The sequence below is a fragment of the Epinephelus moara genome, chromosome 4 (genome assembly GCF_006386435.1).
Source record: "Epinephelus moara isolate mb chromosome 4, YSFRI_EMoa_1.0, whole genome shotgun sequence".
NCBI lineage: Eukaryota > Metazoa > Chordata > Actinopteri > Perciformes > Serranidae > Epinephelus > Epinephelus moara.
Genome location: NC_065509.1, coordinates 39607586 through 39618751, shown reverse-complemented (window position 1 = coordinate 39618751; position 11166 = coordinate 39607586). Strand labels below are relative to the sequence as shown.

The window sequence follows — 11166 nt, the reverse complement described above, 5'->3', positions numbered from 1 at the left end:
TGAGGGGCGGCTGCTGCAGTATTTCTGGAGAGCCGCTGTGTGTTTAGATCAGATTCCAAATTTAAAAGTGCTTTGATGGCTCGACAACAGAGTAAATGTCAGCAGCTATGTTAGGACACAGCTTTTTCCTCACGTGAGGCCAGTCTGCATCCCCAGATAAGCTGGTGTTATTTGTTTTACACCTAGCCTATAAATGTGGCGCCGCAGGGTGTTCAATGAGCAGAGAGACTGTGATGTATGTTCAATTCTCACAGCTACAATAAAAACACACCAATCATTTTAGTGGAAACAATTTATTTAAGAGTTACAAAAACTGTACACAAGACTAACTGTTCACACAATGCTGTATGTTAAACATGTTTGGTATTGCGGGAAAAGCTCTGACAATCTGAATGACATGTTCTGAAAATGTGCTCTTTGAAACCTTTACATTCATCAAACACGGTACACATTAAGGCTTTGCACATAACAACGTAGCTCCCCTTCATCCTAACGTTAACAGCTAAGTCAAATCTTAACAAATTAAACTGTATTAAGACAAAGTAACAAGGAGCAAACAGCTCCTCTCTGAACAGCAAAAACACAAAGGTAATCCAAAAGACATCTGGTTTATATTCTTTTTTAAGATAAATTCCCTTTTCAAGATAAAGACTTAACATATGTAACAATGAACTTGTCAAAAGAAGTGATAATGTTTTTAAAGCTGTAATTCTGTGATACTCAACTTGTGGTGCGGGTGCCAGATGGCTCGCCAACTATTTTTGTAATTCACAGTGATAATAACTTGACTCACACTGGGATTTTTTTGCACTTAAAATGTAAATAAAGTGCCAGAGTATATAAAAAGCATCAAAATAGAGCTCTTTTTTAATTCAAAAATAAAACAAAAATCCAGAGGAGGGTCCCTCTGAGCCCCCGACAGAGGTCTGGGGGGGGGGGACACCCCCGCATACAGCTGACCTCTTGGCAAAGATGAGTGAGGGACAGCAAAAGTTCAAAGGCTGAAAACGGGCAATTCTTACACTTACATTATTGTTTATTATCCTGTCATTTTGAAAAAGTGGCCCCGGGGAAAAGCAAGTTGAGTATCCCTGCTGTAACCCAACAAAGACACTCACAGTCAGAAAGTTATTCAATAGTGTTACTGTTTGGTAACTCTCTGTCTGATCATTCAGTAATAAAATGACGACTAAACAGCTGATTATTGGAGCAAACAACCTTCATTATCTGCTCTACCTGCTCCATTTAACAACTCTTTAATTTAGACATTAAATAGTCTTGGTGTACTGATGAAATTGTGTTTTTAAATATTAACGGCACATCAGAAGGCTTGTCAATGCGTCCCACAAGTATAATGTCTTTTTTCCTTAAAGCTGTAAGAGTCAAATTTGCATGTTGGCGGCCCCAGATGGCTGAAAGACGTCATTGTTCACATCACGTACCATGACAAACCTGAACACAGGAAACTTAAGTTTTGTGTTTCGCTTTGAATTTTCAGCACAAATGGGACAAAAGGTGAGTGAAAGTAGGGATGGGAGCCTCTCTATGGACTCTTGTGCTTGATATGTAAATCTTGCTCAGCACAGCTTTAAGTCTTTATGTCGAGGTATTAAATATTCTCTGATAATAATGATAACAGCACTTTTACATTTCTGTTGTAACAGACTGTGAGCTCATCGGTGGTGATAAAGCTGCTGCCAGCAGCCACGCAGATGGTCCAAGCGAATCTACAGCCTGAAATAAATCCACTGTGATTCTGTACCGTGTGACGATCTGCGCTAAAACCTGAAGGCAGCTTTAGAGTTGCTCGTGTTTCCGTATCTACAGTGCTAAATGACACCAGGAGAAAGAAGAACACAGTGACAGTCTTGCAAAGTGAAACATTCACGGATGAAAATAAATCTTTGGTGAAGATAAAATGTGAACGCATGTTGTCTGGATTGTCCTGTAGCATCCTGGCTTATATGTAATTTGGTAACAGAGCAAGTGAAATTTTACACTTCAACATCCAGAATCTAGTTTTTAATCCCAACTCTACCAAAACAACAAAAAAAGTTTTGATTTCCTCATAAATAAATAAAAGTGTCAGCCGACCTGGTGTAGTGAGAACATTTAAGTGAAAAGGTGCAGAGAACTTATTAGACTTTCTCTGAAGGATTAAGTGTCAACCACCCACAGAGTGTTTTATCTGCCGTCACAAACCATCTGGATGATCAAGTCCCAAGCGTCCTGAACACCTGAGCTGAGCTCCGTTTCGCCCTTCTTCGCGTGGGTGCCGATGAGGTACAACCTGCGGTCGCCGACCTCGGACAGAGACAGGGCGTCATGGAGGTCGGTGATGCTGCAGGCTCCTGGAAGGTCCTGGAATCATGAGACAAACATGGTGAATACCTCAAGGTGGAGATTGTAATCACCCCCTTACTACATTATAAAGATACAGCAGAGGGCACTTGCTCCGTCATGAGTTTCACTTTTCAGATTCTAGGGCAGGATGGTCTTCAGTTAAAGTTCCTCTGCAACTTCAAGGAAAATACCTTCTGAATATTTTTGGATTATTTATGTAAAACATCCTCTTTTCTCACTTTCGTCCTCCTCTTTTCTTTCAAACTTGGACTCCACAGAACCTGCTCATTTTTGTCTGAATTTTAGTTTGTGGGCAACTGTTAAAGCCTTGAGTTTAGGATTGTGGTCATCACCATCTTGGTTCAGAAGTGACCACATTTGTGCAATAGAGTGGAGCTGTGGAGAAGCGGGGAGGTGGCACTAAAGGTGTGTTTATAGTTGTACGTCAGCTCTATGCATAGCCTATGCCTTGGCCGATGCAGGTGGCCTACGCTCCTGTGAGCACTTATACTTGTGTTCTGGTGTGTCTGTGTCACTCTGCACATCTCCAAAATGCTATTTGGTGGTTCTGTGAAGTGCTGTGAAGTTTAGTTGATTCAAAACACACCTACAACACACATTAAGCATGACTTATTAATGGCAACAACATCTAACACAAGTGGACAAATTGTCTTCATTATAACTCCCAAGGCTCACAGCCAAAAGACTTGTCTCTTTCTAAACACGTTTTCCAAACAAATGCAACATGCTAACTTATTAGCATAAGTCTATGGCATTTTACATTGTATAAATTAGCCTAGCAGACTTTCCTCTGCTCATATGAAGCAGGGATAAATCATACACAAGACTTCCAACTTTATTTTGTGGGTGCTTTATTGTTGTCACACGTCATTGTTTCTTATCTGATGTCTAGTGACCTGTCAATCACAAGGTAGCCACGCCCTGAAGCTTACCCTGATTTATTGTCTAATTTACCCTAAAGGGGACCATAATTTGCTAAATGAACATCATGCTGCTTTGAAGAAGACTTGGAACTGGCAACTGAGACCATAAACTTGTTAGGAAAATGTTTACTGAGGTGATTAATCAAGTGAGAAGTAGGGTCCCCTTCTTGTCGACTTCTATACAATCTGAACCAGTGGAGTCTCCCGCTGCTGGCCATTAGCAAGAATGCAAGTTTAAGGCACTGTTACATTGGTTTCACTTTTCTGTGGAGTAGAACTTGGGCACGCACAAAAAAAGCACCTTTCTGGACTTAAAGGGCTTTGGACTTTTCGGACCGCGAGGCTATATACACTTCTTTTATACAGTCTATGGTTTTACTCCTGTGTTGAACTCAGAGTACATTAAAGAACATCTTAAAAATATGCTTTGGGTTGCGTTTACTCGGGTACAGTGCACGTGAAACTCGACCTATTACTTGGCCTGTGTAGACAGCTTGATTAGGACTGAATCTGTTCCAGATGCACAAACAACTGGAGAATGCAGCTGAAACAACTCCTGTGCCGACTTACAATTGGATCACACTTTTACGAAGCTCTAAGCTGAAACAATAAAATCTCATTTGAACACTAGAGATGAATTTGCTGATTAACAGAAAAGGAATCAGCAAATGATGATGATGAATGATGATAATCAAAAATTCACTGCCAACAGCTTCTGTTCTGGTTCTTTGTGTCAGGTAATAAAAAACTGAATAAATCTGGGTTATGGAGTTCTGATTGGACAAATCAAGACATTTAAAGACATCACCGTGGACTCTGTCAAACCACAACAGATATTTATCACAATTTTAAGACCGAACAACAAACCAAGAAAATAATTGGTTCATTAATTGCTAATAAAAAATAACTGTTTGTTGCAGCCCAGTGAAAACAGAGTCTCTAATTATAAACTGCTGCGAGTTCTTCGAGGACAACAGGCCTGCAGGCTTTTGTTGAAAACAATCTGGAGTGTTTTCCTGTCACACTCACCTGTTTGTTGGCCAGGACCATTAAAGGCAGGTGGGGGTCGAAGGCCAGCAGCTCGTGTAAGTGCTTCTTAGCAACGGGGAAAAGCTGCGGGTTGGAGGCATCGACCACGAACACCAGCAGCAGAGCCTTGGACATGTACCTCTGCCAGTACGGCCGCAGCTCCTCTTTACCTCCAACTGACAGACAGACAGACGTGACATCGACATCAGACTCATGACGTGAAGCAGAAGTGACAGGTCACACTGCTGTTGATACTTTTGAGTTCAAACTTACTCTCTAGGAACTCGATGTGCAGGTCCTCTCTGTTGATGGAGACGGCGTTGAAGCCCTGCGTCGGCTCCATGTCCTGCTCCAGGCACCCGGTGGCCAAACAGTGCAGCAGGCTGGTCTTACCAGCTCCATCCAGACCCAGAACCAGAACCTGAGTCCCTGCTGACTCCACAGGCTTAGACTGCAGCACACACAGATCACACACATCAGATTAATGCTAAAATAAATTTCAAAATGCTGATGTGACACAGACTCTGGACAGTGTTTAAAGAAAGAAAAAAATTAATGGATTGACTATAAGTTTAAATATTTATGTCTATTTTAGGGCTGCAGTTAACTATTACTGATTAAAGGTCCAGTGTGTAGGATTTAGGGGGATCTATTAGCAGAAATGGAATATAATATAATATGTATGTTTTCTTTAGTGTATAATCACCTGGAAATAATAATCATTGTGTTTTCGTTATCTTAGAATGAGACGTTTATATCTACATAAGGAGCGAGTCCTCGTCTATGGAGATCCCCACAGCGATGTTTGTACAGTAGCCGAGAACAGACAAACCAAACACTGGCTCTAGATGGGGCCATTCACATTTTTTGAGAGAGCATAGGAAACACTCATTTTTCTAACACGAAACCCCTGCTGTAATTCAGCTCAAAGTAAAAACTTCCTGAACATCTGGATCAGAAAAAGAGTGGGCACACATCAGCAGCGCGCTGGGCGACATGCCGAATGAGCCTTGGAGTAGGAAATACACTGATGTGTACATGAAACTGTTTTCTTCTGTGTTTCTACTCGTTTTAATCATCAGGTCCATTTGTTTTAACTCGGAGAAGTTAAATTAATCATGTTAATCTAATCTGTACACATGACATGTACTGCACATCCTTCCTCAGTTGCTCTTCTACCAATTTTTTTCCCCACTGAAGGGTTTATTCCAGGGAGCTTTTCCTTATCCGCTGTGAGGGTCCAAGGACAGAGGGATGTCGAGTGCTGTAAAGCCCTCTGAGGCAAATTGTGACTTGTGGTATTGGGCTTTAGAAATAAAATTGAACTGAACTGAGTTAAACTGAAGAAGTTTCAGCTGGTTGCAATCTGCAATCCTCTCCTCTGGAAGCCACTAAATCTCCCCCTGTTCCTTTAATCTGCAGATTATTTGTGCGATTATTTGATAATCCTTTGGCCTTTAAAATGTCTGGAATTGGTAAAAAAAAAAAACACACAAAAAAAACACAAATATCACAAAGATTTTTAATTTACTGTTTTTTTAAAAAAAAAAAATTAATTTAAAAGATCTGCAAATGTTCACAAGTGTATGCAACTAGTGAAAATTAGCTAGTTTCACTTAAAATAGACTCAAATGGCTGACTAATTTAAACGTTTGTTTAGGTTTCTTTCACTGGACCAACCAATTAATTGTTTTAATCTCTTAGTCAGTGAGGTCCTACATTTCCCAGAGTTCCCCACAGCAGCCTCCAGAGAACTTATCTCAAATTATTGCTGTTGTCACAATAAAAATAAAAGTATTAAGCTGGTTGTAGTTTTATTTGATTAACTCTGGATAATGTTTATAATGAAGGCTAAAGTTAAAACACTAAATGTTTTCTCCAGCTGCTGAACTCTGGTCTATTTTAGGCTGTAACATTAGAAATGTCTCCTTCTTCTTCTACTGCTACTAATCAAGTAGATACCTCAAGTTTTAATCCTTAAATTAAACAGTTTAAGAAACAGAGCAGCTAAATGTGCTCAGTTTTTCTTTGCTTTTGTCCTCGTGAGAACATTTTAGAAGTTAGCTTTCTTTAAAATAAGTTTATGTTTGTAGTATAACGTTAATGGCACACTGTCCACCGGCGGTTTCCATGAAGGTGTGTCCGTTACCGTTTTTACCTCCGATGCTTTCGGAGCTTCAGCAGCAACAACCGGCGGCTCCTCAACGGCCACAACAGTCTGCTCTTCCTCTCTTCTCTCCTCTTCATCTTCCTCTCCTTCCTTTCTGGCACTTTTCCCGTCTTTCTCCGGCCGTGTTTCAGGCTTCTCCTCCCCGGAGGAGGACGCGTAGTTCCAGATAAGATAGGCGAGTCCTCCCGCGAGAGCCACGGAGGCGCCGAGGACGCCGGCTGCTCTCAGACCGGACATGGTGCTCAACAGCCGGGTTTGTTTCTCCTAACTGCCGCTCTTTACCCGACCGTTTCCGCCATCGTTTGACTTTTAGTGAAGATTTCACTTTGTGTGTTCACCTCCTCGTCCTCTTCTTCTGCTCAACAAGTGGATTAACAGACAGGAAGCTCAGGAGGAACTTCTTCAAACGGTATTTCCGGCATGAAGCGCTGTTTGTTGATGCAGTGTTGCAACCTCACCGCCTGAGGCCGCCATTTTGAATACAGCGTTTTCATGATATTCACAAGTCTGCCTCAGAAAACACATCTTAAGTTAAGATTTTCCTTCAAGTCATGGTTAAGGTTACCTCAAAATAAAATCAGTTGCTCAAAACACCCCTAAGTCTTCTCCTTAAAGTGTCCTTAAAATGTTCACCTAAGTATTAAGGAATCCCTTTAGACTGTTGCACAAAAGACCTTAGCAACCAGAGCAAGGTAAAAAAGAACTTAAGGTACCTCTGACTCTATCTTAACTGCAACATGTTTATATGATGATAAATTAAAAAAGCTAACACACCCTGAGAAGAGTCTTTCTGCATCCAGGAGAACCGAGCACATGCTCTTTTGATTTTATAAGGTTTTACTGAATTAATTTCTGTTGCAGTTTCTTTCTACAATCATTTTCTGGTATTTCGGGGTCAAATTTACTTTGTAGTTTGTGCTTTCTGTCAATGTATTGCACCAGAAGTTTAATCTTTTCCTCTGAACAATATGGTTTTCTTGTCTTCTTTTCTTCTGCCATATTTTCAATTTAATTCAATGGTATCAATCCAATATCATAAATCACAATTTGCCTCAAAGAGCTTTACAGCATATGACATCCCTCTGTCCTTGGACCCTCGCAGCATATAAGGAAAAACTCCCCAAAAAACCCTTTAACAGGGAAAGAATTTCACTTCATTTCACTATCTAACTATAAGACAACTTTGTGAGACGATAACAGGCAAACAAACAATCTCCATGGAAACTTAATCTCTTTCAACACAGTGAGTTAAAGTTTTTCCTTAACTAAGGAGACCTTTTAAGAGATTCTGTGCAACTATGTAAGTCCCTCAAGCTAAGGACAAATTAAGCCTTAAGTGTAATACTTAGGGAGAAAACTTAAGGTGTTTTGTTCAACCAGTCCCAGAATCAGAATCAAATATACTTTATTGATCCCTGAGGACAAATTATGATTCGTTACAGGCGCTCTGGTGTAAAGAACAGAGAATTCTAAGTAAGAATAAGAGTATGAAATAAGAATATGCAAATATAAAGTAATAAAATGAAATAACATTAAATTAAATTGAAGAGAAATAAATATGTGCATTATGCTTTTTCTTTTTTCCAAACACGGAGAAATAAATGATTTATAGTCATAGACTGTATAATAAAGATATAATCTTTATATATAGTCATTCATTATAAACAGTGGTAGAAAATAACTAAGTATGTTTACTCAAGTAGGCCACTGTACTTAAGTACAATATTAAGGGTTTTGTAGTTGTTATACTTGAGTGTTTTTGAGTATTTTTTTTCTGCTGTTTAAATAAATCATTTTATTAAGTAATTTCAGTCTTTAATTGAGTCCTTGGAACCTTTTTTGTGTGTTTTGAAAAAGTGACAAAATCTGACAGTGCTTTAAGAATATTCCATCCTTTTTTAATGCTGATTAAATTTATCAAGTACTTTCTAAAATAAATATTTTTAAATTTCAGTTTACTTGCCTCATTTCCTTTCACTGTATTTTCTCTGCTTTGAAAACATACTATATATATATTTGCGTTAAAAAAAAAAGGGATTTCAATGAATTTTGAGTAGATTATTTCTTGTAAATATTACTTCAGAGATGAGTGTTCCTTGTATATTTAAACTTTTTGTACGATTCTATATCATATATTGTTCATTTTTAACGTTCATACATAATTAAGCTTCGTTTTTTGACAAATTCAGTGTTATCTTGACGCTTTTGATTGTCTGAGCTGTGGACTTTTCTGATGCAGTTTGAGGCTGTTTGGCAGAGAGTTAAGGCTCTGTAAATATAACTTGTGTTCAAGTCTTTATCCCGCCCTAATCCTGTCAGAATTAAGTTTATATCTAAATTGTAAAAATTAACAATTTCATTTATTTTTCTTCACAGACACGCATGAAATGATGATAAAGTCCCACTGTGTATTTTTTAACAAGTTTTCCTACACCCTTTAAAACCAAGATGTCCTAGCAACCCCCTGTTGAGCTTTGGCGACCCCTAGTGGGGGTCAGGGTCTCCAGGTTGAGAACCACTGGTATGGATTTTGAGGCCAGAAGTCAGTGAAAACAAGAGGATGAGGCAATTATTCAATATATTTATTAACAGATTACATGATTCCAGTTAAACAACAGGTGCATAATGAATGAAAATCAACTAAAATCCAAATGTTTTTCTAAATGAATAAACTTTAACCTGAAGAACAAAAACAACAGGACAGAACTTCTTTAGCTAAAAGTCCTCCGTCCTCCCATCATGGTTTGAAAGGTGCAGTCTGGTTGGTCCTCTTCACTGGGACCCTCTCCTGCTGCTCAGGAGCACTCAGGAGCCAGGCCTGGAGCTGGCTCTCCTCCTGCGGCACCCCAAGACTCATCCAGGTCCGAGCCCGCAGAGAGGGAACCTTCTTTCGCCGCCGGCCTGCAGTCTCCTGGACCTGCTCGGCCCCCGAGCTGCAGGACTCCACTGTCTCTGCCTGTCGGTGCCTCCTGGACTTGGACGGCTCCTGGAAGTTGCTGTAGCTCTTCTGCTTGATGGAGGACAGGAGTCTGGCTCTGCTGCGGCTGGACTCAGTTGGCTTCTCCTCCTCTTCCTCCTCCTCTTCCTCTTCATCTTCTTCCTCCTCCTCACCATCATCATCACGAGACTTCTTGTGTTTTTTAGCCTTTTTGAAAGTCTTCTGCTGCCACATGATGAACTCAGTCATGGAGTCTTTCAGGCTGGCGGCAAACCCTCGATGGGTCATGGTGGCCTTGCAGCTGACCTCCGTCGTGGCCTCCTTCATCTTCTCATACTGGCTCTGGATGTTGGTCAGCTCCTCCAGGATGTCTGCTGAGAGGAGCTCCTGGATGGCCGTGCACCTCCCGAGAAACTCTGCACACACAGGCTGCTTCTTCGGCTTCCTGTGCTTGTGGAAGCTGAGGAAATGTGGCATGGCGGTGTAGTGTATGGCTTTGGTTGCAACAAGCTTTTCATAGATGTAAACGATGTCCTGATGCCCAGACTCCACAGAGTCCTTCACAAACTTATGAATCACAGCCCAGTCCTTCAGAGCGAGTCTAATCTTCACAGGCGGAGCAGCAAGTTGTGTGTGGTACAAACCAAACATCAGATACAGGCCTCCAACTCGGATCTGATAGCTGTACGGAGGCAGGAAGTACTTCACGGCTGTGGCCAGCGCCAATCTGCAGAATCTCTTCATCTCAGCTATACTGATGATCCCTGTGAAGACATCAGAGAAGCCCATCTCCCTCCAGATGGCTGAAAACACCTCGTACCTGATGGAGTCGGTCTGCTGGAAACGAGCCAGGAGTTCCTCCACATCTTCTGTCAGAGGCTGGTAGAAGAAATCAGCGTAAGTAGGCGGCGTACGAGACATCCTGTCCACAAGACGGTAACCACAACAGGTAACACTGAAACTCTCAGACTGTCTGTCAGACGTCTGAAGGAGCTCTGAGCAGAGTCAAAGCAGGTGAAGCTCATCTTTGGCAAATTACCTGCCCAGGAGTGGAGGGAGTCAATTAACCATCAGGTGTGATATTAAAGGGACAGTTCACCCCAAAATAAAAAATACTTATTTTTACTCTTACCTGTGGTGCCTCTTATCAATCTAGATTTGGTTAGTTTGAGTTGAACTACACCTCGCCTAGAAAGTGAATGAGATCGCGGGCAGTGACAAAAACCAGCAGTCAGGTCAGAGGGCCTTTCCCAAACCATCCCATACACTCTCTCCCTACACGCGTCCACTCCATATCGCTCATGCCAAGTGTCCACCACATTGAGTGCCGTCCCAAACCAACTAGTGAGGAGTGGAAGTGAGATATAAAGCCCTCCGACAGGAGCCTGCACTGATGCTGATTTACTGACCACGTGCAACTCAGAACTGTGTGCGTCATGGAGCAACTTTACAAGAAATGACCCAAAAAAGCAAGAAATTAGTAAAAGTTGCAGGAAAATTTCTGTAATGTAATTTAAAAAAATACAATTATTATAATTATAAATACATTTTTCTGGGCATTTTTTCCTAGTTTTAAGATAATTTTCTGATAATTTCCCCTGTTTTTCTTTTTCAGGATACTTTTCTGGTCACATTTTTACTAGTTTCTTGCAATTTGCTCGTCGCCTTTTTAGAACGTTTTCAAAAGATACCAAAGCAACTCACTCAGGTTTCAAAGTGAAAGGCGTCTGAATGCGGCACAA

At 40.8% G+C, this 11166-nt stretch overlaps 2 protein-coding genes across 3 annotated transcripts; both read right to left on the bottom strand.

The window, feature by feature from the left end:
- Positions 1–274: 274 nt before the first annotated feature.
- Positions 275–6878, bottom strand: arl9 (ADP-ribosylation factor-like 9). 2 transcript variants are annotated; one of them, XM_050041841.1, is made up of 4 exons: positions 6466–6878; positions 4590–4767; positions 4317–4492; positions 275–2361 (listed from the first exon to the last, which is right to left on the bottom strand). In XM_050041841.1, exons 1-4 carry the CDS (start codon positions 6721–6723, stop codon positions 2185–2187), a joined length of 789 nt encoding a protein of 262 aa, XP_049897798.1. In that variant the 5' UTR covers positions 6724–6878; the 3' UTR covers positions 275–2184. The 2 variants fall into 2 exon arrangements, with proteins under 2 accessions (XP_049897798.1, XP_049897800.1); XM_050041843.1 differs by having other exon boundaries at positions 6475–6878.
- Positions 6879–9096: 2218 nt separating this feature from the next.
- Positions 9097–11166, bottom strand: LOC126388622 (snRNA-activating protein complex subunit 1-like). The gene has a single exon (XM_050041833.1). The coding sequence runs from the start codon at positions 10343–10345 to the stop codon at positions 9224–9226; it is 1122 nt and encodes a 373-aa protein (XP_049897790.1). The 5' UTR covers positions 10346–11166; the 3' UTR covers positions 9097–9223.